General features: G+C 42.0%; 1 protein-coding gene across 1 annotated transcript in view; it reads right to left on the reverse strand.

Moving 5' to 3' along the window:
- Positions 1 to 23,869, reverse strand: part of VPS13B (vacuolar protein sorting 13 homolog B) — a 913,989-nt gene that overhangs the window by 242,543 nt on the left and 647,577 nt on the right. The window contains exon 31 of the mRNA XM_074944046.1: positions 19,975 to 20,178. Within this exon, the coding sequence (XP_074800147.1) occupies positions 19,975 to 20,178 (204 nt within the window). The remainder of the gene's footprint in view (positions 1 to 19,974; positions 20,179 to 23,869) is intronic.

The following is a 23,869-nucleotide window of genomic DNA, read 5'->3' on the forward strand; positions in this document are numbered from 1 at the left end:
AGAAGCAAACTCCAGAGATGAGGGTGGGACACAGAGCCCTACTGGTGGCTTACTATTCTGTGTCAGCAACTCATCAGGCCTGACATACTCACTACACCTAACACCCTGTTGTCATGACATTTGCCCCAAAGATGGCATGTCATAATATATCACTGGAAAACTAGTAAGTCACTGATCATTAATATTCTTGTGCAATGTATGTATGGTAAACACACAAAATACTTTATAGATATATGGTGGAAATACATGACTAAACTGTATTTAAACAGGCATGTCCAGGGGACTTGATCAACAGGTTTTCTTCAGACAAAGGAAAGAGGCTAACACCTCAAACCAAGTGAGGACAAATTCAGTGGGCTATTCATTTGTATCGGAGGTTGCAAGAAGGGATAATTTGCATTGTAAGAATCACCAGCAGGAGAGAAGACAGTATGGAGTTTACACCAACAGCATGGCATCCACACCCAGCAAGGAAAAGGCACTTTATCTGGGCTTGCTTTTCAAAGAATACATTTACAAGGTTTACTGGACTATAAAAAGAAAGGGGAAAGAACCCCATAGTTGTCTACCACTTGGGGGATTCTATGCTGCAGTTCTTGAAATCACAGAACATTGGGTCCCTTCAGCCAAGGGGGCTGAAATCTCTGGGAACTAAATTTAGATTGTAACTTGATGAAATTAAGTTTTAGTCTTATAAACTTGTAACGCTTTCTATCTTTATTCCTTATATTTGAACTCACTTAAAACCTCTCTGTGATTAAATAAACTTGTTTTACTTTTATCATAAACCAGGTCAGTGCTGTAATTGAAATAATAGTATTTGTCAAAAACTAGTTAAAATAATGAGCTGCAGTGTATTGACTCTTTAAAGGAGCAACAAACTTAACTTCTGTGCGTATTCCAGGAGAGGGCAGGACACTAGAGATGCAGATAATTTTGGGAAAATTCAGGAGTAGGAGGTTCACTCTGCAAAAAGCAACTGGGTGGTAGAAGCCAGGGTGTATGTGGGCTGTTGATGTCAGGGTTGTAAGCCACAGCAGCACAGCATTTAAGGCATCCAGAGTTGCAGGCCAGGCAATGACATAACCCCTTACTGGTCTGGGTTGAACCCCAAAACATTACAGAGGACCTGCTCTTTCGAATTCCCTGTTCCTTGCTTCCTTGAATTTTACTCTGCTGGCAACTAGCGTAAGTGCTCAGGATGTGATGTATTGCTCCTGAGGGAATTCTGCACCAAAAAAGTAAAAATTGTACACCAAAAAAATAAAAATTCTGTGCACAATATTTTAAAATTCTGCAAATTTTGTCAGTAAATAAATGCTGAGGCTCCAGTATGGCAGTGGGGAGCACAGGCCACTGGATGCATGAAGGGGAGAGATCACCCTGGAACCCCCCGCCCACAGGGACATGGACTCGGCTGTGAGGCTGCACCCAACCCTGATGCTGTGCAAGGGCCGGGCCTGCCCTAGAAACACCACGGGGCCCTGCCCCTCAGTGCCAGGTGCACCAGGTGTGGGAAGGCAGGGTCAGCCCAGCAGGATCCAAGTGTGGAGGGGCTTATTGTGGGGGGATCCAGGTGTGGGGTGAGAAGGTTCTCTGAGTATGGGGGGAGTCCAGATGCATGGGGGTTGTGCGGACAGGGGTGCAGCTCCCTGTACAGTTACCCCTCCCCTCCTAGCTGAGGTGCAATGGGGGCAAGAAGCGGTGGGGGGTGGGGGGGAGTTTCAGAGCTTCCTGCAGCTGGAGGAGGGTCTGACTTGGCCGCTCCATACAGGGAAAGAGCAAGTCCTGTTCTCCCCTGCCCCCCAGCCCAGCTGGTACTAGCAGCTGAGCACAGTGCACGATAGGAGCCACCGGCCAGGGCATCCCCCCCGTCCGCCATACACACACCCACCAATGATTTACCTCTTTGCCAGCTGCTCCGGGCACCCAAACCAACATTTTTCTGCAGGGAAGCAAAAGAATCTGCGGGGGACATGAATTGTGCATGTGCAGTGGCACAGAATTCCGCAGGAGTAATGTGTGCAGAAAGCATGGTAAATTATAGAGGAATATGCTGTCTCCAAGGTAGCTATGATTTAAGGCTATTTAAGATTATTTAGGACAACTTCAGTTTTACACACAAATTGATTGGCAGCCAGTACAGAATACAGGTTTAATATTTGTTGAGCACAGTTACAATATGCCCTTGCTCAGAATGTGGGCTTCTGCATTAATGGAGGCTTCTGAATGCAGGTCCCACAGGGATAACTATGACAAGATCAGCATCTGAGGGAAAAGCAAGGAATTCAAAGATGAAAGAAGGCCCATCTGGCCTGTGATGTTAACTGGTAGTCCATGAGCAATGATGAATCTAGTCAGACCACAGGATCGCAAAGCACATTGACAGTCAATTGGCAGACATCCTCAATTGAGAAAGTGGTCATCGATTTTGCCAGTTCCATAAATGCTTCTCCCTGCCAATCAGCATCTTGTCAGTCTTATCTAGATTAAGTTTAAATCAAATGGCTTTCATCCAGGTCCCTATTTCCACAGCACAATGGGAAAATAAGGAAGTAAGTGTTTTTGCCTTTGGTGAAAAGGAAATAAGAATTGAGTGGCAGAAGCATACTGCTGACACTGAAAGAGCATACTGCTACGTGTTAGATAATTTTCTGCCCTAATGCATATAAAATTGCTGGCAATTATGACTTAAGTATATGAAAGACAAAAGAAAGATAAACGTGCATTATTACATGGACACAAAAACACCAACCTGATCTTGTTTAAATAAATATTCTCATTTCTTAAATGTGATATGTTGATTTAGTGGGTGGACACTGTGCTGTATTTTAAAGGATTTTTTTAAAAGTAACACAGGTTTAAGACTGTTTAATGTTTTCTTTGCATGCCCTATACCATCTGCCCTCACTACTTTACTTGTAGTGATTTACGTATCAAATAATATTAGTTTCTTTGCTTATCAATTAATATTAGTTGGTAAATCTGAAAAAGCGCCAAACCAAGTATTAGCAAAACAACTGTAAGTGTAAACAGAAGCCAAACACAATATACTTGGAGAGAAGGGATGGGGAGATCACAAAGTGAACAAAGAAGCAAGTTCCACCTTGAATTACTAAGTCTTCCACACTGCACCTAAGAGCACTGCTAACTCCACACAGGTGTACACCACATGAGCTCATGAAAAAACTTGATTGTGAAGGATGTAATGATGGTTCTATGTCCAGAGTACATTTATTCCAAGGTCCATTTATGCATCTGTTATATATTTATGTCTTTTTTTTTAACCAGTACTTTCAGAGACTTAAAGTAGTCCATCATCTACACTTAAAAGTACAGTACACTTAAAAGACCATACGCTACCATAAGGCTGTGAGGCAATAAAACTGTTGTAGTAAGGTACACTAGTGCCCTATACTGATTTCTGGCCACCAATTGCTGAACTAAGGCTATACCTGAGTATACCTAGAAGCCCTAATCATGGTAGGAGGGAGAACAGCAAAATAAAGACACTGGATTTCAAGAATGCAGACTTTAGCAAACTCAGGGAGTTGGTAGGTAAGGTCCCATGAGAAACAAGTCTAAGGGGAAAAACAATAGAAGACAGGTGGCAGTTTTTCAAAGAGACATTTCGGTCAACCTGAAACTATTTGTGAATTCGCATCAAGTTCACCAAATAGTTTTGTCTGAATTGAACAATCAAAATGTTTTCATTTGTTTAGACTTTGTCATTCATAGTGGCAATTCACAGTAATTCAGAATGACAATGAATAGTCCAGAGAAAAAGAGTGAAAATGACTCTATAAGGGTGGTGGTAGGGCACTAACCTACGATGTGGGAAACCCAAGGTCAAGTCCCTACTCCAATGACTATCTATCTATCTATCTATAAAGTGGAACAGCTTCACCCCAGGAGATTTCCACACCAAAATAACCCACAGCCCAGTGGTTAGGGCACTCTCCTGCAATGTGGGAGATCTAACTTCAAATCCCTTCTCCACATCCAGCACAGGCAGGAATTGAACCCCAGCCTCCCCCCACATTCCAGATGAATGCCCTAACTACTGGGCTAAAAGTTATAAGGGGGGCACTACCACTTCCTGCTGTTTTGTGAATTTAGTCCTCTGTTGCTTTCGTTAAAATGCCTGAAATCAAAACAAAAATTTTTGAGTTGGGTTGACTGAAATCTTTCATTTGATCTGACCCAAAATGTTTTCCAACTTTTTGATTTGCCAAAAATTCTGAAAAAATTTGTTTTTGGTTTGACCCAAAACATTTTTTGCTAATTTTTCAGAATTGCCAGTGAACCAAAAAAATCCATCGTTTGCCCAGCTCTAGTTGCTGCACTGTCTTCATGGCTTTCCCATGAGTCCGCGTAGCACAAGGTTGAGTTCCCACATAGGTATAGGGTTGCTTATTGTGGGATAAGTGTCTTCAATGCCTTTAAGGAAGCATTTAATCGTTGGGTGAGCAAACATAGTGACCCCGTCCACCTTGTCGTGGAAGGAGGTAATAGCAGCCAAATGTACTCTGATGGAACTTATGGATACCCCTGAATTTTTAAGTTCTAGTGTTGCCTGATTTAGGGTGCTAATAATATTAATTTGGATAGTATGGGTTTTAGGTTCGCCAATCTGTTTGATCAGAAGATAAAAGTTCTTGTCTCAAATCAGGCTCCACAGAATTTACAAAGGACCCTCAGGGGCATGACAGGAAGCTCATACTAAGACAGATGTAGCCTTAAAGACTTTTTATTAAAATAAATTAAGTAGTCAAGTTTCTCAATTCTTGAGTGAGAGGTGCAGCACTTAGAAGAAGCTAATGCTAAGAGCTATCAAAGCTAACTTAGAGTTTACTTAACTAACTTAAACTTAAAATCACAACCTAATAAACAAAACTAAGAACAAAAGCTTAGGGAAACCAAGCTTATCCTAGTTCCCTTGGAACTTAGAAAGTTAAGAAAAACAAGTACAGCCTACTAATAGTAGTAGTTGTCATAGATAGATCCATTTCTAGCAAGGTGGGTCATCTCTTTTATAGGGTACAAGTGCCTGAAATCCTTCCTCCTATGTTCTAATTTCATTCCTCACCCACAAAAATGTTAGGGCACACTTACTCCATAGGCTAGTATGTTTGTACGTATTGATGACATGTACATATGCACATATGTTATTTTTGTTCTCCGGTTATTTTGATTCTTTCCTTGTGGTGTACCTGTTAAGTTTGTGGGTACAGACTTGGAAACCCCCTATGCCATTCTTCCATTATCTATCTATCTAGGTGAAAGGTCTTAGACATATGCGTGGGTGTTAACTTGCTATCTAGGTGAAAGGTCTCAGACATATGTAAGCCAACTTTGCTATCTGGGTGAAAGGTCTCAGACACAGATATGCTAACTTTGCCTTAGCTCAACATACAGGATATGGCCTGTAGGTCCCTAGCACTACAGCTGGACTTACTTTAATGTAAACCAGGTTAATCCTATAGGCTACACTAGAATATAGTCCAGAATCCTCAGTAGGGGGGATGGGGACAATTGTGATAAGATCTGATTATCTTGGCACCAGGTGCAGACTCATTTCCACTTATGGATATACATCTTTCTTGTGCTTAGTCTCCGACCGTTCAGTAATATATCTTTTACTTCCTGAGAACAGGCTTCCTTGACCCCAGTCAGCCATGGAGTAATCAGGCCTTGAGGTAGAGGACTGCGAGGTTGGGATGGCAGACACATCCCGCTTCTTGTCCTAGAAGGTGAGGTACTAGGGGAATGGTTTGAGGAGGCTTCACTGCCATTAGACACAGCTATGGGAACCAAGTTTTTCTGGGCCGTGTAGGTGCTATGAGAATAACCCTGGATTTATCCTGCTTGATCTTGTGAATGACTCGGCTTAGGAGTGGAGTTGGAGGAAATGCGTACATCAGTGGTGCCTCCCATTTTATGAGGAGAGCGTTGCCTAGGGATTGGTCTCCCAGTCCCGCCCTGGAACAATATTGTGGGCACTTGGTGTTCTGAGCTGTTGAAAATGGATCTATGGTGGGGAACCCCTATAGTTTGAATATGGATTTGAGAATTTCAGGATCCATCTCCCATTTGTGGGTTTGTGAGAAGTCCCTGCTTAGTATATCTGCTGCTGTATTCTGACATCTCAGCAGATAGGATGCCAATATCTCTATGTTGTTGGCGATGCAACAATTCCAAAGTCGTATTGCCTCTGTACATAGAGAGTATGATCGTAATTCCCCTTGGCGGTTTACGTAAAACATACATGCAATATTGTCCATAAGGATCTTGATGGCATAGTTCTTGATTAGAGGGGGAAAATGGTCGCATGCATTTCGGACAGCCCTTAGCTCTGGTAAGTGTATGTGCAGGTTGGACTCCGCTGGGGATCAGTGGCCTTGGACCATATTGTTGAGTATGTGTGCCCCCCAACCTATTAGGGAAGTGTCTGTCGTCATTGTCATGGTTGGAGTTCTTTGTTGAAAAGGGACTCCTGAGAAGACATTGTTTGATTGTGTCCACCATGTTAACGAATATTTTAATTTCTGCGTAGCATTGTGAGGCATCTGTTGAGAGCGTGTCTGTGCGGTATATACATTCTTCAAAGCCAGGCCTGCAAGCATCACATGTGGAGTCTGGCATGTTTGACAACAAACGTTGTTGCCAGCATATGCCCCAAGAGTTTTAAACATGTTCTGAAGGATGTTTGTGGACTTCCCCTCACTGCTGAAATTAGATTGACTGGAGTGAGGAAGCACTGTTGGGGTAGCACTGCTGTTAGAGAGTGAGACAGGCTCCTATGAATTCCAACTTTTGGACAGGAAACAGTGGGGACTTTTGCACATTTATTTGCAATCCTAGGTTCATGAAAAGGGTTATCGTGCTCTGCGTGGCATTTATTGCTCCTTGCTGTATTCATGCTCATATGAGGCTGTTATCCAAATATGGAAATATTACTCTGTGTCTGCAGAAATGAGCTGCAATGACACAGAGTAATATTTCCAATGAAAAAACCCTTGGGGAAGTGGATAGGCCAAAGGGTACTACTCTGTATTGGAAATGCTGTTTCCCTATGGTGAATCTCAGGAATCTTATGTGTGATGGTGGATGGTAATATGAAAATAAGCATTCTGCAGGTCGAGGGCTGAGAGCCAATCTCCCTTTTCTAATGCCAGAATTACTGTGGTTAGAGTCACCATTTTGAAATGTTGTGTTCTCATGAATTTGATGAGTTTGCATAAATCCAGGATGGGTCTCCACCCACCGGTCTTTTTCTGAGTTAGAAAGTAGTGTGAATAAAAATATCTCCCCCTGTATTGCAATGGTACAGGTTCCATGGTACCTAATTGTACGAGGTGGTTTACTTCCTGTTGTAATAGGTGCTCGTGAAAGGGATCCCTGAAGAGGGACAGGGAAGAGGGGTGGGTAGGTGAGCTAGAAATAAAGGGGATGGAGTAGTCCTTCTGGATAATCTCTAAAATCCATTTGTATGTCATAATGGTGTTCCAGACTGGGTACCATGGTGACAGGTGGTTTCAGAATGGACAGGGGACCATTTCTGGTTTCGGAGTCAGAAAGTGTAGAGGTCTCATGCACTTGACCACACCTTCAAAATAATTGTCTAGAGATGGACTGTTGACACATCAAAGGCTGATCTTGGTTCTGCCGAAGTCTGTTCTATCTTTGTTTAAGCCGTTGCTCGTACTGTCTTTGGGGCTGAGAGTATGACGTAGACCGGAATCTCTGGTTGTAAAACCTCCCTTGTTTCTTTTTGTTTGCAGGTACATAGATGTCCAGTTTTGGGCCTCACACTATAAGAAGGATGTGGAAAAATTGGAAAACGTCCAGCGGAGGGCAACAAAAATGATTAGGGGACTGGAACACATGACTTATGAAGAGAGGCTGAGGGAACTGGGATTGTTTAGTCTGCGAGGAAGAGAACAACGAGGGGGGATTTGATAGCTGCTTTCAACTACGTGAAAGGGGGTTCCAAAGAGGATGGATCTAGGCTGTTCTCAGTGGTAGCAGATGACAGAACAAGGAGTAATGGTCTCAAGTTGAAGTGGGGGAGGTTTAGGTTGGATATTAGGAAAAACTTTTTCACGAGGAGGCTGGTGAAACACTGGAATGCGTTACCTAGGGAGGTGGTGGAACCTCCTTCCTTAGAAGTTTTTAAGGTCAGGCTTGACAAAGCCCTGGCTGGGATGATTTAGTTGGGGATTGGTCCTGCTTTGAGCAGGGGGTTGGACTAGATGACCTCCTGAGGTCCCTTCCAACCCTGATAGTCTATGAGTCTATGTCCATGGTTTTTAAGGTTGCCCTTGAGTCCTCAGGGTGTGTAAAGATATATCGGTTTTGTCTGCGAATTGTTTTTGACCTTCGAAGAGGAGGTCCTCAACCATTGCCTGGATCTCCCTTGGGAATCCGGAGAGATGGAGCCAGGATGCATGGCACATGACCATGGATGTTGCGATGGATCGTGCTGCCGTGTCTGCAGAGTCAAGGGAGGCCTGTAGGGCCATCCTGATGATGAGACCCCCTTTGGAAATGTTCTCCTTATATTGTTCTTTTTTTGTCATCTGGTAAATTTTCAATAAATTATGACATTTTGGAGAACAGATTGTGTGTATATTTAGCCAGCAGGGCTGCATAGTTGGCTATGTGGAACTGAAGTGTAGCTGAGGAACAGGCTTTCACCCGAGAAGTTCTAGCCTTTTCCACTCCTTATCATATGGGGTTGTTTGGGACTGGTGTTGTTTCCCCTTTTGATTGACCACCTCCACCACTAAGGAGTTTGGTGTGAGGTATGTGAATAAATATTCAGCCTCTTTTGCGGCCACATAATATTTTTTTGTCAGACCTCTTACATGAAGGTGGTGCTGTAGCAGGTGTTTGCCAGATTATTTTTGCAGGCTCCATGATAGCATCGTTAATTGGCAACGCTATCTTTGCTGCTGGGGATGTGTCACGGGTTGCCCCCCTTTGGATGCCACTTGATGTGCTGAGATACCACCGAGCCTGCCTGTTATGCCAACCTAGGCACCCTTTTTACCTGTCTTGCTGACCAAGCTATTAAGCTTCCTCCAGCACACACACAGACAGGGCCACACCAAATTGCAGAATGAAACAGACACTGAGATCAGTTCTGGGAAGGCTCAGTTTAAGGGACTTGCCCAAGCACTCAGGTGTCCACCTCTCTTGGAGTGCAGATCCAAAGATATATTATGAAATCTGCCTCCTCCCTCAGTGTGGAGGAAGGTAGGCACAGCCTCCTACCCCACACCTTCAATTATGAATTGTACACATGGGGTTATATTATAAACAAGAAATAAGTTTATTAACTACAAAAGGTAATTTTTAAGTGAATATAAGAGATAACAGACAGAACAAAATAGATTACTGAGCAAATACACCTAAGTACGAAAACTAAGCTCAATATACTTAAGAAACAGGTTACAAAATGTAATTTCTTACCCATAATGTTATTTTAGGCAGGTTGCAAAGTTTCCGTGGTTCAGACTTGCACTTATAGTTCTTTTCAGACTGGACCCCTGTCTCAGTTTGGACACACCCCCGCCTTCCCTTCAGGTGGCTTTATCAGTCTTTCTTCTTGGGCAGACAGGCTATGGGGAGGAGGAGTCCCGTTTGCCTTCCTCTCCACTCTTAAATAGGATTTACATAAGGCGGGAATCCTTTGTTTTCCAAGCTTAAACACCCCCCCCCCCCAGTGGGAAGTTACAAAAAGTCCCAGATAATGTTTAGTGTCAGATGACAAGACCACCTGACCTAGTAGTGTCACAGTTACATCCCTGGACGCCTCCCAGGCGGGAGAGAGATTAGTATCTTCATGGTTTTGTTGTCCCTTCCTGATGGCTCATCAAATCTGACAGCCTGTTGTCTGGTGGGTGTCTTCCCAATACACACCCAGTTGTGATGATTACATAGTCCATATTCCTAACTTTAGATACAGAAATGATATATGCACAAAAATTGGATAATCACATCCAGTAAATTATAACCTTTCCAATGATACCTTATAAGACCAATCTTGCGTAAAGTGCATCTCAGTTATGTCATATCCATAACATAAGCATATTTCCATAAAGAATATGGAGTGCAATGTGACAGGATGCATGGAGTATGTTATGATGGGCTTCTGGGTCGTGCCAATGAAACACAACCCTTTTGAAGAGGTCCTGAAAGGATTTGAAATCATCCCCTGTAGTGTGTGTTTGGGTGGCATTATGGTTTCGTCCGGTAATAAAGATGAGAGCTGAGTAGGCAGTGAAGTATCATGTTTGGCTGTGTCCTCAGGTTCCTTGGTCTCTTCCTCTTGTGTTTCTGAGAGTGCTAGGGCAGTTGGTGAAGAGGACCTGGCTGATCTGGACTTAGGCGGGCCAGGGGGCTTGCGGTTTTGGGCCCTATACATTGCCCAGGGATCCCAGAATGACCAGTTAGGTGGGAATGGTATGGGGGAGGTGCCCATGGGTGACCATACCATCCTCATATATCCGCAGGTGGTTGGTGATGAAATGGTCCTGGCTTGGGTTAGGAGTGTCATGGAGTGTATATTGCTGCATTATCCTCTTTTTCCTCGTCACTGGAGATAAGAGGGGCTGATCTGCAGGGAGTAGTTAGCTGGCTTGGTACCGATCTGGATGGGTACCCTCTGTACTGAGTAAAGAAAATTCAGGTGTTGAGACCACTATCAGGTCCGCATGCCTCATGAATCGCTGCAGAACCGTGAGGCTCAGTGCTGGAGATGGCATGGTGGAAGCTACCGGTGCTGACGATTTAGAGCCGTGTGGCATAGGTACAGCAGGTGGTGCCATTGTACAGCTTGGTACCGAGAGCTTCTTCACGGGGTGCTGAGCTGGTAGGTTTTACTTTAGTGTGTGAACTTCCTATAGAGCTTGCCTGAATAGGGTCTTTAACTCTTCAGGAACTTTTGGTGCCAGATGTTCCTGGTGTCTCGCGGTCCGGTGCTCTCTGTGCTGTTGGCACTGGGGCAGATTTTTCAGTTGGAGATCACTTTCTTTTAGGCGATCCTCAGTGCAGGGATGTCTGTGATCACTTTTTGGTAGTCTTTCTAGGCTCCTTGGCAGCCGTTGTTGAAGTGGAGCCCCTGTCAGAGGCTGCCTCTGGTGAACGTTGGCTAGGCCAGTCTCGGGGTTGGAGACTGGCCTGAGGGATTTCTCCATCATGAGGAGCTTCAGTTGGAGATCTCTGGCTTTTTTTTGTCCTGGCTGTCAGTTTTCTGCAGTGTGGGCACTTTTGAGTAACGTGTGTCTCACCAAGGAAGTGGACACACTGAGCATGGGTGTCAGAGACTGGTATGGAAAGTCTGCAAGTCAGGCAGCGTTTAAAGCTAGGTGAGCCGGGCATGCCTGAGGGAATTGGTCTCTTGTTTGAGGCTAAAGCTGTATGCCTGCTGGAGAGACATGAGAAGACAGGGAAGGTGAATGGAATTTTTTTTTTAAAATGAAAATTAAAGAAATTAGAGTAGGGTAAAGGGATAGGGAAGCTAACTACAACTAATCTAATGCTATCATTATAAACTATCTACCATTAATCTTATCTGAGGTCAGGGAGGGCACTGCTGATCACTCAAACTCAAGCCAAAGGCAGTAGAGAAGGGGGATAGTTGGCTGCACACCGCTATGTAACCACTCTGAGAGGCTCAAGATGGCTACGGTGCATGTGCTGCCCAACCGGGCTCTGCTACCACAAATCTCCGATTACAAGTGCAGGGCGACAAGACACCTAAAGTGAAGCACCCACAGGGACACTCTTCGAAAAACAATAGCACTTCCCTACCTCCCAGGGGTATTGTGAGGATAAATAAATTAAAAGATTGTTAAGTGCTCAGATACTACAGGCATGAGGGCTATATAAATACCTAAGATAGATGACCAAGTACCAGCCACCTGGCTGTATAAAGGTACTCCTGTCAAATAACTATGACTGAGCAAAAAGAATATTTCATCCATCTTCATGACAGCAACTGACAGCATTTTTTTTTGTAGTGGGGTACTGAATAAAATAATCCACTTGCATATAATTGGTATAAGGCTTCGTACTGTATGATGATGTGCACGTGAAATTTAAGCTAATGTAAATATTACAAATGAAATAAAGGAGGTAGTTGAAAAAAGTCTTGCATTTTGTCCCTAAAATTTTCACAAGTGTAAGCAGGGTCTGAATAAGCTCTCCACTGACAACTAGCTGAGAGGGGCTGAGACTTCAGGAGCAAACTGTATTTACATGAACACACCTACTCTGCCAACATATCCAGCAGATAGAACTGCATTGCTCAAAGTGATCAACTTTGGCTAATGTTGGGTTACAAATCACTTTAGTACTGAATGCAGGAGAAGTGAAATGTTATCAATGTTGCTGTCTTTCTTGAGTAAAGGGGAGCAGAACTATGCTTAACTTGTCCCAAATGAGGGGGTCACCCTCAGCTGAAAGGATCTTGCTAAGCCAGGGGCTCGAATGCCAGACCCCTATGAAAGCAAGAGGGGTGGGGACAAGTGTCCCACCCAGGCAGTGTGGACTCTCCTTAAGGGTCCCTGGTCTGGTTTAACCTGTTCCTCCTCACTGTTCAAAGATAGAGCTAAACAGGCTCCATTAGGAGTCTTTTGTTATTTTAACTGCTCAATAGAGCTGAAATCACTTGTGGATTTCCTTTCAGTCCGCTTCAGGTTCCCCCACTAAGAGCTGACAATCAGTAAGAGCTGAAAATCACTGAGATCTGACAATCACTCAGAGTTGGGTGGAACTGCAAGAGACTGACCTGCAGAGTTCACAACAGAGAGGAAGGTGGAAGCGGTGAGCAGGTGGCCAGCGGGAGTGGAGAGGAACGAGTCGGGTAGCAAGCAGAACTGCGGCTGGCAGCGCAGCCAGCCAGAGCAAGTGCTCAAATGGTGGATCAAACAAAGTGCCTTCTTCCCCGCACCCCTGCAGGAGGTGAGCTCACACAGATGCACCTCTGAACCCTTGGTCCTCACTGACCAAGGACAGACACTGCCCCACGCACCCACAGGGGGTGAGTGTCCTGCTCACAGTTTTATGTTTATGAATCCTGCTTGTGCTTTTCCCTAATTAATGTCAGGTGACTTCCCTCCTTTCATTAAAAGTTTCTTCTCTAAACTTGGACCCTATGTTTGTGAGTGGGGAAGTACTGCCTCTCAGAGGCACCCCGGGGTGGTGTGTAATTTTCCCAGGTTACTGGGTGTGGGCTCTTGGCAGTTCTATGCTGTATTGTTGAAAAGGAACCCCTAGATATTGAACCCGGCCCTGGTTGCTGCCGGCTCCACCTGGCAGAAGGATTACACAAGTAATCTCTAAAACAAATACCATTCGTCTACTGATCATGTTTTTTTCTTTTATTTATTATTGAAGCATCATCCATTATGAGGATTGGGTAAAACTTTATATATTTGCTTTTCAAAATTACATAAAAGTAAGGCCTAAAGAAAAAATGCAAAAACCTTCTCAGAGGGTTCTCACAAACTACAAGTGACATTTTGTTCTATTTGGTACCATAGATCCTTGGCTCCCTGACATACTAGTGGAGAGTCCCAGGAAGTCATTCCAGATGGTGGTCTGCCAAGGACAAAACTGAAATGCAGTACATTGCCACACTCAGTTCATTACCCCACACATCAGTAATGCCTTTAACCTCAATTGTTTTTCAAACAGAGTTTATTCAAGCTGCAGGAAGCACAAGTTGCTGCTGGTTGTTGTAGAAGGATTGCATGAGGATGGGGGCGAGGCCTCAAGAGAGGATATATTTCTTTATATCCTTCAGGGCTGTTATTTTTTCCACTGAGAGGAGGCAGAGAGAGAAGGGCTACAACCTGAAAAAGCAGTTTTCAATCAAGAAAACTTCTTTTTGGTTAAACATTCCCAGTTCCCTATGTGCTATTAGGCAAAGGGTATAAATGTGAACAGGTTTCATTTGTACATAAACTTATTAGAACTGACTGTTTCCAGGAATCTTTTTATATATTGCCCCATTAGGGAACTTTTTATAACATGCATAATGAAGTATAAACATTTCACATTTGGAAGTGTTGTGATCCCTGATCCCCACTACACCATAGTATTTAGATAGCTATTTCTGAGTGAGACTACCTCAATTAGGGGCAGTTCCTCAAATTTGTTACCTAAGAAGAATGATTCATGTGTGGGAATCTCCCTCACATCCTCTGCAGTATAGAGCGATACAAAAACAAAAATTAAAAAATCATTTAGCTTCTGTGCAATGGCCCTGTCTTCTTTGAGTGCTTCTTTAGCATCTTGATCATCCAGCAGCCCCACTAATTGTTTGGGAGGTTTCCTGCTCCTGATATACTTTTAAAAATTTGCTGTTAGGTTTTATGCTTTTTGCTAGTTGCTCTTCAAATTATTTTTGGACAGTCTAATTATACTTTTCCAGTTTACTTGCTGGAGTTTAGGTTCCTTTCTATTTTCCTCAGTAGGGTTTGACTTACAATTTTTAAAAGATATATTTTTTGTCTCTAACTTCCTCTTTTACTCTGGTTAGCCATGGTGGCATTTTATTTTGGTCTGCTGACTGTTTTTCTTTATTTGGGGTACACATATAGGTTAAGCCTCTATTATGGTTTTTTAAAAAAGTTTCCATGCAGCTTGCAAGCACTTCACTCTTGTGACAGTTCCTTTTAATTTCCATTTAACTACCCTTCTCATATTTTTCTATAATTACCCTTTTTGAGGTTACATGCTACCGTTGAGGGTTTCTTTGGTATTTTCCCCTCCTACAAGGATGTTAAATTTCATTACATTATGATCGCTATTACTGAGTGGTTCAGCTACATTCTCTTTTTGGACCATATCCTGTGCACCTCTTAGGACAGAGGTGGGCAAACTATGGCCCGTGGGCCACATCCGGCCTGCAGAACCATCTTGCCCAGCCCTTGAGCTCCTGGGCAGGGAGGCTAGCCCCCGGCCCCCCCCCCCTGCTGTTCCCCTCCCCCGCATCCTCAGCTCACTGCGCTGCCGGTGCGATGCTCTGGGTGGTGGGGCTGTGAGCTCTTGCTGGGCAGCGCAGCTGCAGAGCCCAGCCTGACCTGGTGCTCTGTGCTGTGCGGTGGCGTGGCTGGCTCCAGCTGGGCAGCATGGCTGCCTGTCCTGGTGCTCTGAGCGGTGCGGCTGTAGCGCCGCCAGCCACCGGTGCTCCAGGTAGCGTGGTAAGGGGGGTAGGGAACAGGGTGGGTTGGATAGAGGGCAGGGAAGTTTGGGGTTGTGGTCAGGGGGCAGGGGTGTGGATAGGGGGTGGGGTGGTCAGAGGGTGGAGAAAGGGGGAGTTGAATGGGGGCAGGAGTCCCTGGGAGCCAGTCAGGAAGGAGAGGGGGGGTTGGATCGGGTGGCAGGGGGCAGTCAGGGGACAGGGAGGGATGGATGGGGCAGGGGTCCTGGTGGGGCCTGTCAGGGGACAAGAAGCGGGGGGGGGTCGGATGGGGGCAGGGGCTGGGCCGCGACTGGCTGTTTGGGGAGGCACAGCTCCTCTAACCGGCCCTCTGTACAATTTCGGAAACCCGATGTGGCTTTCAGGCCAAAAAGTTTGCCCACCCCTGACTTAGGGCTGTAACAAGAATTAAACTCCAGGCAGCCGCGGAGACACCCTCTTTACCAGGATCAGGCTGGCAACACTCATCCACCCACCTACCCTTGAACTTGGCAAAATTATCAGTTCCCTTTTGACACAGTGAGGGCGTTATGCTAGTTGCCCCTTTTCCTTGGTTTGCTGGGAAGAAATTTTTCCGGCACAGTCACTGGCAGGGGCAAGGTGGGTTTTTTTCACCATCCCCACAGCTGGTCTGGGATCTTGTGGGGTGGAGTTGAGGGGTTAGATTAAAGTGTTGCAACTTTATGCATAAAACTTGTGGTGGATGTCTAGTGTAGGTATTCGATGTGGAAGGGATGTGGATATTTGATAAAATGGTTTGGAAAAGGATTTGAAGGAAAGCATCCCTTATGGGAGCTGAGTAAGGCGGGTTTGAGGCTCTGATGTCTCATCAGTGTGGAGTAGACCTCCCCTCCTTTTCCTGGCCCCCTTTAAGAGACCTGAGGAAATGCATTTGGGGGTCCTATGTCTCGATCAGCAGGGAGCTGACATCTTCCTCTCTATACTGTAAAATTTGTTGCCAGGTACTGCCAGATATTATAAGTGATAAAGCTCCAGCCCAATTAAACCACATCCATGGTGTTCTATCGTTCTTCCAGTGTGGATGGGCAGTGTTGGCAGCTTCTGTTTTAGGATTTTGTTAAAAATTACCAAGGTCAATATATTTATAATAATATACTTGGAATGTTGGAAACTGGAACATACACTTGGAAAATGAAAGTGCAGTAGATTTTCTGGAATTCTTTTCTACAAGTTAACCTAGTAGTCAAACAATGTTACACAGAGGAAAAGACATAGATCTGATTCTATACTTTAACATACATGTACCAGCTAAACATCAAAAATAATTAAACGAGTAAGATACACTGCTACAGACACACATCTAACAAGAGGAACCTTAAAAAAAATAACTGACCTACTAAACCAGAGTATGGGACTAGCTAAGTGAAATCAAACAAATGTATTAAAACCGAAACAATAAAACTAACCCAAAGGTTCCTCAGAAAGAGCCATTCCCTATGTTCCATGCTAAACATATCAATGTAACTTACAAAGAATTAAGAAAGAAAATAGTATCACTACTAACGCAAAGAATAAAGTCTCTGTGACATTCTCAGGAAATCTCAAGATAAACTTCATCCTGGAAACACTAAGCACCATGTAAAACACCATGCAGTCATTCTCTTGGTGCATGCTGGAAATATCCTAGCACATGGCAGACATCAGTGCAGGTTCTTCCAGTTCTCAGCACATCACTTCCACAGATCATAAAATAAACCCAGATGCAGCAACACTGATTGCCAAGTAAAAAGCAAAAATGTGAACATCCTGAAAATGAACTGCGGTACATGTATATAAGATTAAACCAAACTGACAAGCAAACACACATACAGTACCAGCTACTCTCTGCATTAAACAAATGCAGAATAAAATTAAAATAGTACTGCATATCACAAAGAACAAGTCAAGCCAGCTAATTAAAATGTTGCATTAAATATTCGTTAAAAACTCTTTCAAAGCTAAAACACACACTGTTATTGAAAGCAAGCTCAAATGAAAACACTCGGAGTTTTGTTCAAGATGGAAGAAAGTTCTAGCAGTTATGAAAGGAGAATACGCAGCTTGCCTGTAATAGCTGATTCCCTTATCCTGTAATCTTAATACTGTTTTAGGAATTCCTATCATAGTCAAAAAATGTACCCAGAAGGCTCAAATCAAAACCTGCTGATTATACTGATGCCAGTTAGTTGTGGGAAAGGACTAAGGCAATTTCCTCATGTGGCTCACTTTGAAAAAGCCAGTGTGCCCATTGGGCTGACCATTAGAAGGTCTGTTGGGGTCAGTACCATCTTGCCCTTCAAGAAGTGCCACTGGACAGCACCATCATGTGAGAAGGGCAAGTTATCCATGCAGCTCTCACATCACAACGCCAACGAGGTCTGGGCAAATTATTTCAAGCTAAGGATCTAAAATAAGAAATCACTGTGGTATTTTACTAGTAAAATTAATGTTTCAAATGACAGGAAACCAACTATGATGCCTTATAAATGAATAATCAGCAGACGTTATTACTGCTCCTCCCCCATTCTATCCCTGCCCCTTCATCTTTACTTTCAGTGGACCTTCTTCTTTCTCCTCCCTCTATCTTTTTGGTGTTCCCCAGGGATCTGGCCATGATTATCCCTTACACTCACTCAGAGTGGCCTCATCTACTTCCATAGTCTTTCATCACTTCACTGCTCATAACACTCAGATATGCCTGCCCATTCCTGACCCCTCTCCATTTGCTATGGCTTGTATATCATCTTTCTGGACATCCTCTTGGCAAAAACTGAACTGCTATCTTTTCTCCTGTCCCTCTTCATTGTGTTTGAGAAACCACCCTCTCCACTAGGGAAGAACTTCTATTCTGGAACCCACAAAGCCATGCATGCACTGAATATGGATTGAACAAGTTCCAGAGAAGTTTGAAAAACTTTGTGGTTTTGCTTGAAAAAATTGTCTTTGAGCTTGGACAAACAGGTCTTTTCAAGCACAAACACTTCAAAATGAGCTGTGAGCACTTGCTCCTGGCCACCATAGCATCTTCCTTCACTCTGAAGCATAAACCTTTGGTTGTTTTAAAACATATGAAAGCTTTGTTTTACTTTTAAAATGCCTATTTTGTCATCTGAAAAACAGAATGATGATTTTAGAACTTTGAAATTAACCACAGGAGTTCCAGAATCCTATATGCAGCTGGGGTGTAACTGGTCCTCTGGGGCAGAGTAAAATCCTAAGGTGCTTTCCCCACCAGTCTTTCACAGCACTCTCAGATCCATGCAAAACTTGATAAGAGTGAAGGTAGAGCTTGAACTATGCTGTGCTTTTGTCACTTTGTCTCTCCTCTTCTCCCTATCTAGTATTCTAATGCCCTATTCATCTATCTCTGGTATATCTAACCATTTTCATGTATACAGTTATTACAGTGGTGTTGTAGCTGTGTTGGTCCCAAGATATTAGAGAGACAAGTGGGTGAGGTAATATCTTTTATTGGACCAACTTCTGTTCAGGAGAGAGACAAGTTTTCGAAAGATATTACCTCACCCATCTTGTCTCTTTAATCATTTTCATGTTGTTTTCAAAAGGATTTAATCCTGATCTCAATTACAGTTTAGAAATAAAAGCATAAAAAGTCCAAGTAAACAAACAAACAAACAAACAAAACCTTTCGCTATAAATACCAACCATTTCATCTCTTCACTTTCTCTGCTGTACCTCTTTTCAATCTGTTTTCAGGTATTTCCAAACTTTAGATTCCAAAAAACCATATTCACATTCTACCCTCAGATACACATATACAACACAATGGAAGTCAATAGAGATACAAGAGTGACACCTGAGAGTAGATTCTGCTTGAATCATAGAATAATGAAAGTACACATTATAACATGCTCATTCATGAGAAAATAAATTCATCTCAGTATGAATTTCAAAAGCATTGTATATTAGCCATTATAATGCAAATACATGGAATGCAACAAAACTGTGATGACTAATTAATTCATAGTAATTGAGGTAACTCTTTTTAAATTTTAAATATCAAGCAAATGTATTTATGCTGTGTCTACTATGTGTAGCTACATTATATCCTGAATTTAACCCACAGCAAAGTCCCCCATCTCATACTGGACTCATTATGATCCAGAATTGAACAAGATCCTTAAAGTCCACTGGAAGAAATTTTAGCAGGTGAGCTAAACGGAAGTCTCCCAGTGGGCAATCCAGGAGTAACTGTGCTAAACCTTTTTCAGCTGGAAGTCTCTTTTGCATATCGTACAGTCCACATTATGGACAAATCAGCTGAAATGTGTCATTCTACAAATGCAGCTGTTTCCCCTTACAGAAGCAAAAAAAACCATTCATGAGCCAATAGAAAAAAATTCTACTTTGTCCTTCCCTAACTTAGAAATGTCTAAACTGCTTTATTCAAACTTTGTAAAAATACAAACAAAGGAAACAAAAAAACCCCCAACTGTTGTTCCTAGCCTAAGAACTTGAATGCCAAGTCTCCTCGTGGAGTTATGTTCTATGGCCATATAATAAGCCATTCAAAAAAGGAATTTCTAACTAAATAAACAAAAGACGTGTGCAATAATTACAGCGTAACAATGATACAAAGAACAGTTTCAAATGGTACAATTCAAAACTCTATTTCATAGAAAATATTTGCAATGCAAAGTAAAAACAGTGAGAAAATACTTTGTTCAGACATACTGCAGATTATATCCCCAATGTTTTTTGTCCAAAAGACACAATATTTTGAATTATTTCCTTACCTACTGGCCATATTCCATTCAAGTGCTGGGTTTTGAGAATTTCTTTCACTCTCTGTCAGCACACCTCCTTTACTATTGTCCTTCTCTGGTTTCAACTGATCCCACTGTGCAGTACCAATGTTGATAGACTGCAGATCTATTTGGTATTGTCTGTCTTCAACCTCTGATCCAGGGTCTCGAAGAATTCCCAAATTCAGTGCTCTCCTATCATGATAGAAAGATTTTTGCGAGTTAAAGAGAGAAAGTTGCCACTCTGTACAGTGCTATAAACTATGGTCTAAATACTGATGATCATGATCAGCAAAATTCCTATTAACCTCAATGGGAATTTTCTCACAGTAAGTTAGGAGGACTCAATTCTGCCACCCTTATGTTGAGTAGTACCATATCATAGGCTGAGCCATTGAAGTGAATGGGAGGTCATTCCACTCACTTCGGATTTGGGCCTTCGGGTATGAGAAGCCCCACTGAAAACAATGGAAATAATGAACCATTAAATGTGAGTAAGGATGGCAGAATCAAGCTCTCAGTAAGGGCTTCAGGATATGACCCTATAGCAAGAAGATATATTAAGTGTATACTTAATTACTTAAACTTTTAGAAGACTATACAGAACTAGAAGGTTATAAAAAAGGGAAGCTGGATTTTCCAAGGAGTCCAAAGTAGTAAGGTACCCAAATCCCATGGAAAGTGTTAGGTGCTTAACTTCCTTAGGCCCCTCTGAAAATTCCAGCCAGAGTGTTTTGCAAATATACTATCAAAGTCACCCAAAAGTGTTCTGCAACCAGAATGCAGTAGAGTACTATAATAAACTCCACTATGAGCTAATGTGTTCAAATTTAGCACCTCCATGAAAAAATAAAAGTAGTAAGGACATTTCAAAATGTATTTTGTTAATTTATTTTGACACATTTCATTTTTACCATTCACAGCACTCACCTTAAGTATCTAAAGGTACAAGTAAAATTTCCACAATATGCCTTATTGTGTAAAAATAATTTAATCATACTAATATGAGATTTCATTAAAACATTTTGTTATTAAATGTTTGCTGACAAATGAGGAAAGAGCAACATTTTGAGCAAATTATTTAATGTGTGGCTAATGCAAGGTTCTGCTGCATTGTATTTTTCAGTTTATTATTCAGTACTTTAAAGACACATAAAAGAAACCCATGTTCAGCAACATATTAAAGAGTTTTCTGGACCAGAGGAGGCAGCTGAGACAATTATGAAGGCAATACAATTGTTATCAGCGGATTACTGTACCACCATTTGTCTTCAGACTTCTGCTAAAGATCAGTGGAGAATCTTTGGAGGAATCAGCTTGCCCACTCTATCTTGAAACTATACAGAGTAATGCAAGCTGTTCATTTAATAATGTAATAAAAAGGTGTAACTGAATTTAATACTAGTTTTAAAATACATCAGAAAATAAGGTGAATCGGATATTCCTACAATTTTCCCTTAAAAGGCACGATGCCAATTTATAATCTCTTCCTCATGAATTTACACATTACATATTTTAAGCTGGCGCTTTCCATTCACATATAGTTTCTGATCTTCGCATAAAACAGATCAATTTTACAAAAATATTTAATCTTTGGTGTTAAGAAACTAAAGTTTTACACACACACACACACACACACACACACGACAAAACATATGTGTCTACATGCAGAGTCATATGAATGGTCATAGGCCTATTGTTTTGAACAAATCATTCATGTCTATGCAATGCAGTGGCACTGTGCAGTAGTCCTATATTTTTCTTGAAAACTTAAGCAAAAGTATACTACATACAACCTATGTCACCAGAGATATTTCAAAATATGCTGTGATCTTTAAAACTCAGAGTGGTCTTGTCAACCCTCTCTCCTGAGAAGTCTAATCCATAACAACTATGATGTAATTTATTTCCCTTGCAAGACAGTTTCATGAATACATGTACAGTTATTCATATTACAAATTACCAAGTGACCTTGGGTCATATGATAACTTGATTATTTGCTTTGTTTAATCCAAATAAAGACTGGAGCATGTATTTTGGGAAATAGTAGCCAAAATAAAAGCACCAAGAGATACATCCTGTGAAGTCCATGTGTTTAGATTTCTCTAAAAATTATAAATACAACATATAGTAATTTAGTGTACTGGCATACTGAAATCCTTCTTCTCCCCTCCTCCGCAATCAAATTCCAAAAAGCACATTTTTCAATCATTATTTTTACCACTGGAGACACCAGATAAAATACATTTGCGCTCTATATTTCCAACCAAGAAGTTAAAAGAAATTAAAAACGCCAAGTGAGCAAAAAGGAAGTACAATACACTATGTTGTTTTAATTATATTTCATTTATACACATTTATAGACAGATTTAAACAAAAATAAATTATTTCATACACATTTTTCTGCTGTTGCTACTACTGTCTATTTTTAGAGGACTATTAAGCAACACACTTGTGCTTTAGCTAAAGTTTATCTTTATTACATCACATCTGAAAGATACTATGCAGCTGTAAGTATAAGATCTAAAAATTTAATGAAGATTTGACATGCTTGGACTAAAGGCCATTTTTATTTTGATTGTCCTTCATTCCAAAACACTGACTAGATAAATTAGATGCATAAGTGAGAAAACAGAGTAGAAAGAACACAAGGCAACATTTGAAGGAAGTTGGATACTAAAAGGAGTTCTCCACAAAAATCATGTCCCCTGTACACCTCATATATGATCAGAATATATTTATTTTCTTGCTTTCCAAATTGCTCCCTTAACTTATCATAAAGTGAGAAAACCTTAGGATTAGACCATGCCTGTGCTGCAGAAGGGAAAACAGGAAGGAGGTTGTAGAAAACTTTCTCCCTTTTGCAGTGCAAGCAGGAGGACAGGATCTTTTCCCAACTGTTAAGAAAGCAGAAGGAAAGGGAATTCAAGATGTGGTCTGTCAATTAGGTGGCATGTTCAGCCCTTCAATCGGAGGCAGTTGGTATCATACAACAGCTAAGAGTGCAGTTACTTCTTTTCAGAGAAGGAGTAAACTAAACTCAGCATTTCATCTCCCAAGTTTGTTCTGCACAATCATATCCTGGCCAACAGGATTATTGGAGCAACAGATGCATTCTGAAAGTGTCCCTGCAACTCCTCATTGTGCTGCCCAGGGTGAATTTGGCCCTTATTTTTTGTTATGACTAGATTTGCTTATCTCAATATAAATAAAAATTAACTAACTTCCTGGCATTTATCTTCTGGTGCAATTAACAGGCATGACTACTATTCACAAAGTCAAACAAGCTAGAGATAGAAAAGACCCACTGGACAACCAGTCCATTCCACTGTCAATACAATATTGTTCACATACTGCCTTTTTTCTACTATTTCATTCAATTCAGTTTTAAAAGTCTTAAGCAATGAGCTTTGTACCACTTCCCATAGGAGACTATTCCACACCCTAATATCAGGTTTCAGAGTAGTAGCCGTGTTAGTCTGTATTCGCAAAAAGAAAAGGAGTTCTTGTGGCACCTTAGAGACTAACAAATTTATGTGAGTATAAGCTTTCGTGAGCTACAGCTCACTTCATCGGATGCATTCAGTAGAAAATACAGTGGGGATATTTATATACATAGAGAACATGAAACAATGGGTGTTACCATACACACTGTAAGGAGAAAGAAAAGGAGTACTTGTGGCACCTTAGAGACTAACAAATTTATTTGAGCATAAGCTTTCGTGAGCCACAGCTCACTTCATTGGATGCATCTGATGAAGTGAGCTGTAGCTCACGAAAGCTTATGCTCAAATAAATTTGTTAGTCTCTAAGGTGCCACAAGTACTCCATTTCTTTTTGTGAATACAGACTAACACGGCTGCTACTCTGAAAACTATAAGGAGAG

This window comes from Natator depressus, chromosome 2 (genome assembly GCF_965152275.1).
Source record: "Natator depressus isolate rNatDep1 chromosome 2, rNatDep2.hap1, whole genome shotgun sequence".
Lineage (NCBI taxonomy): Eukaryota > Metazoa > Chordata > Testudines > Cheloniidae > Natator > Natator depressus.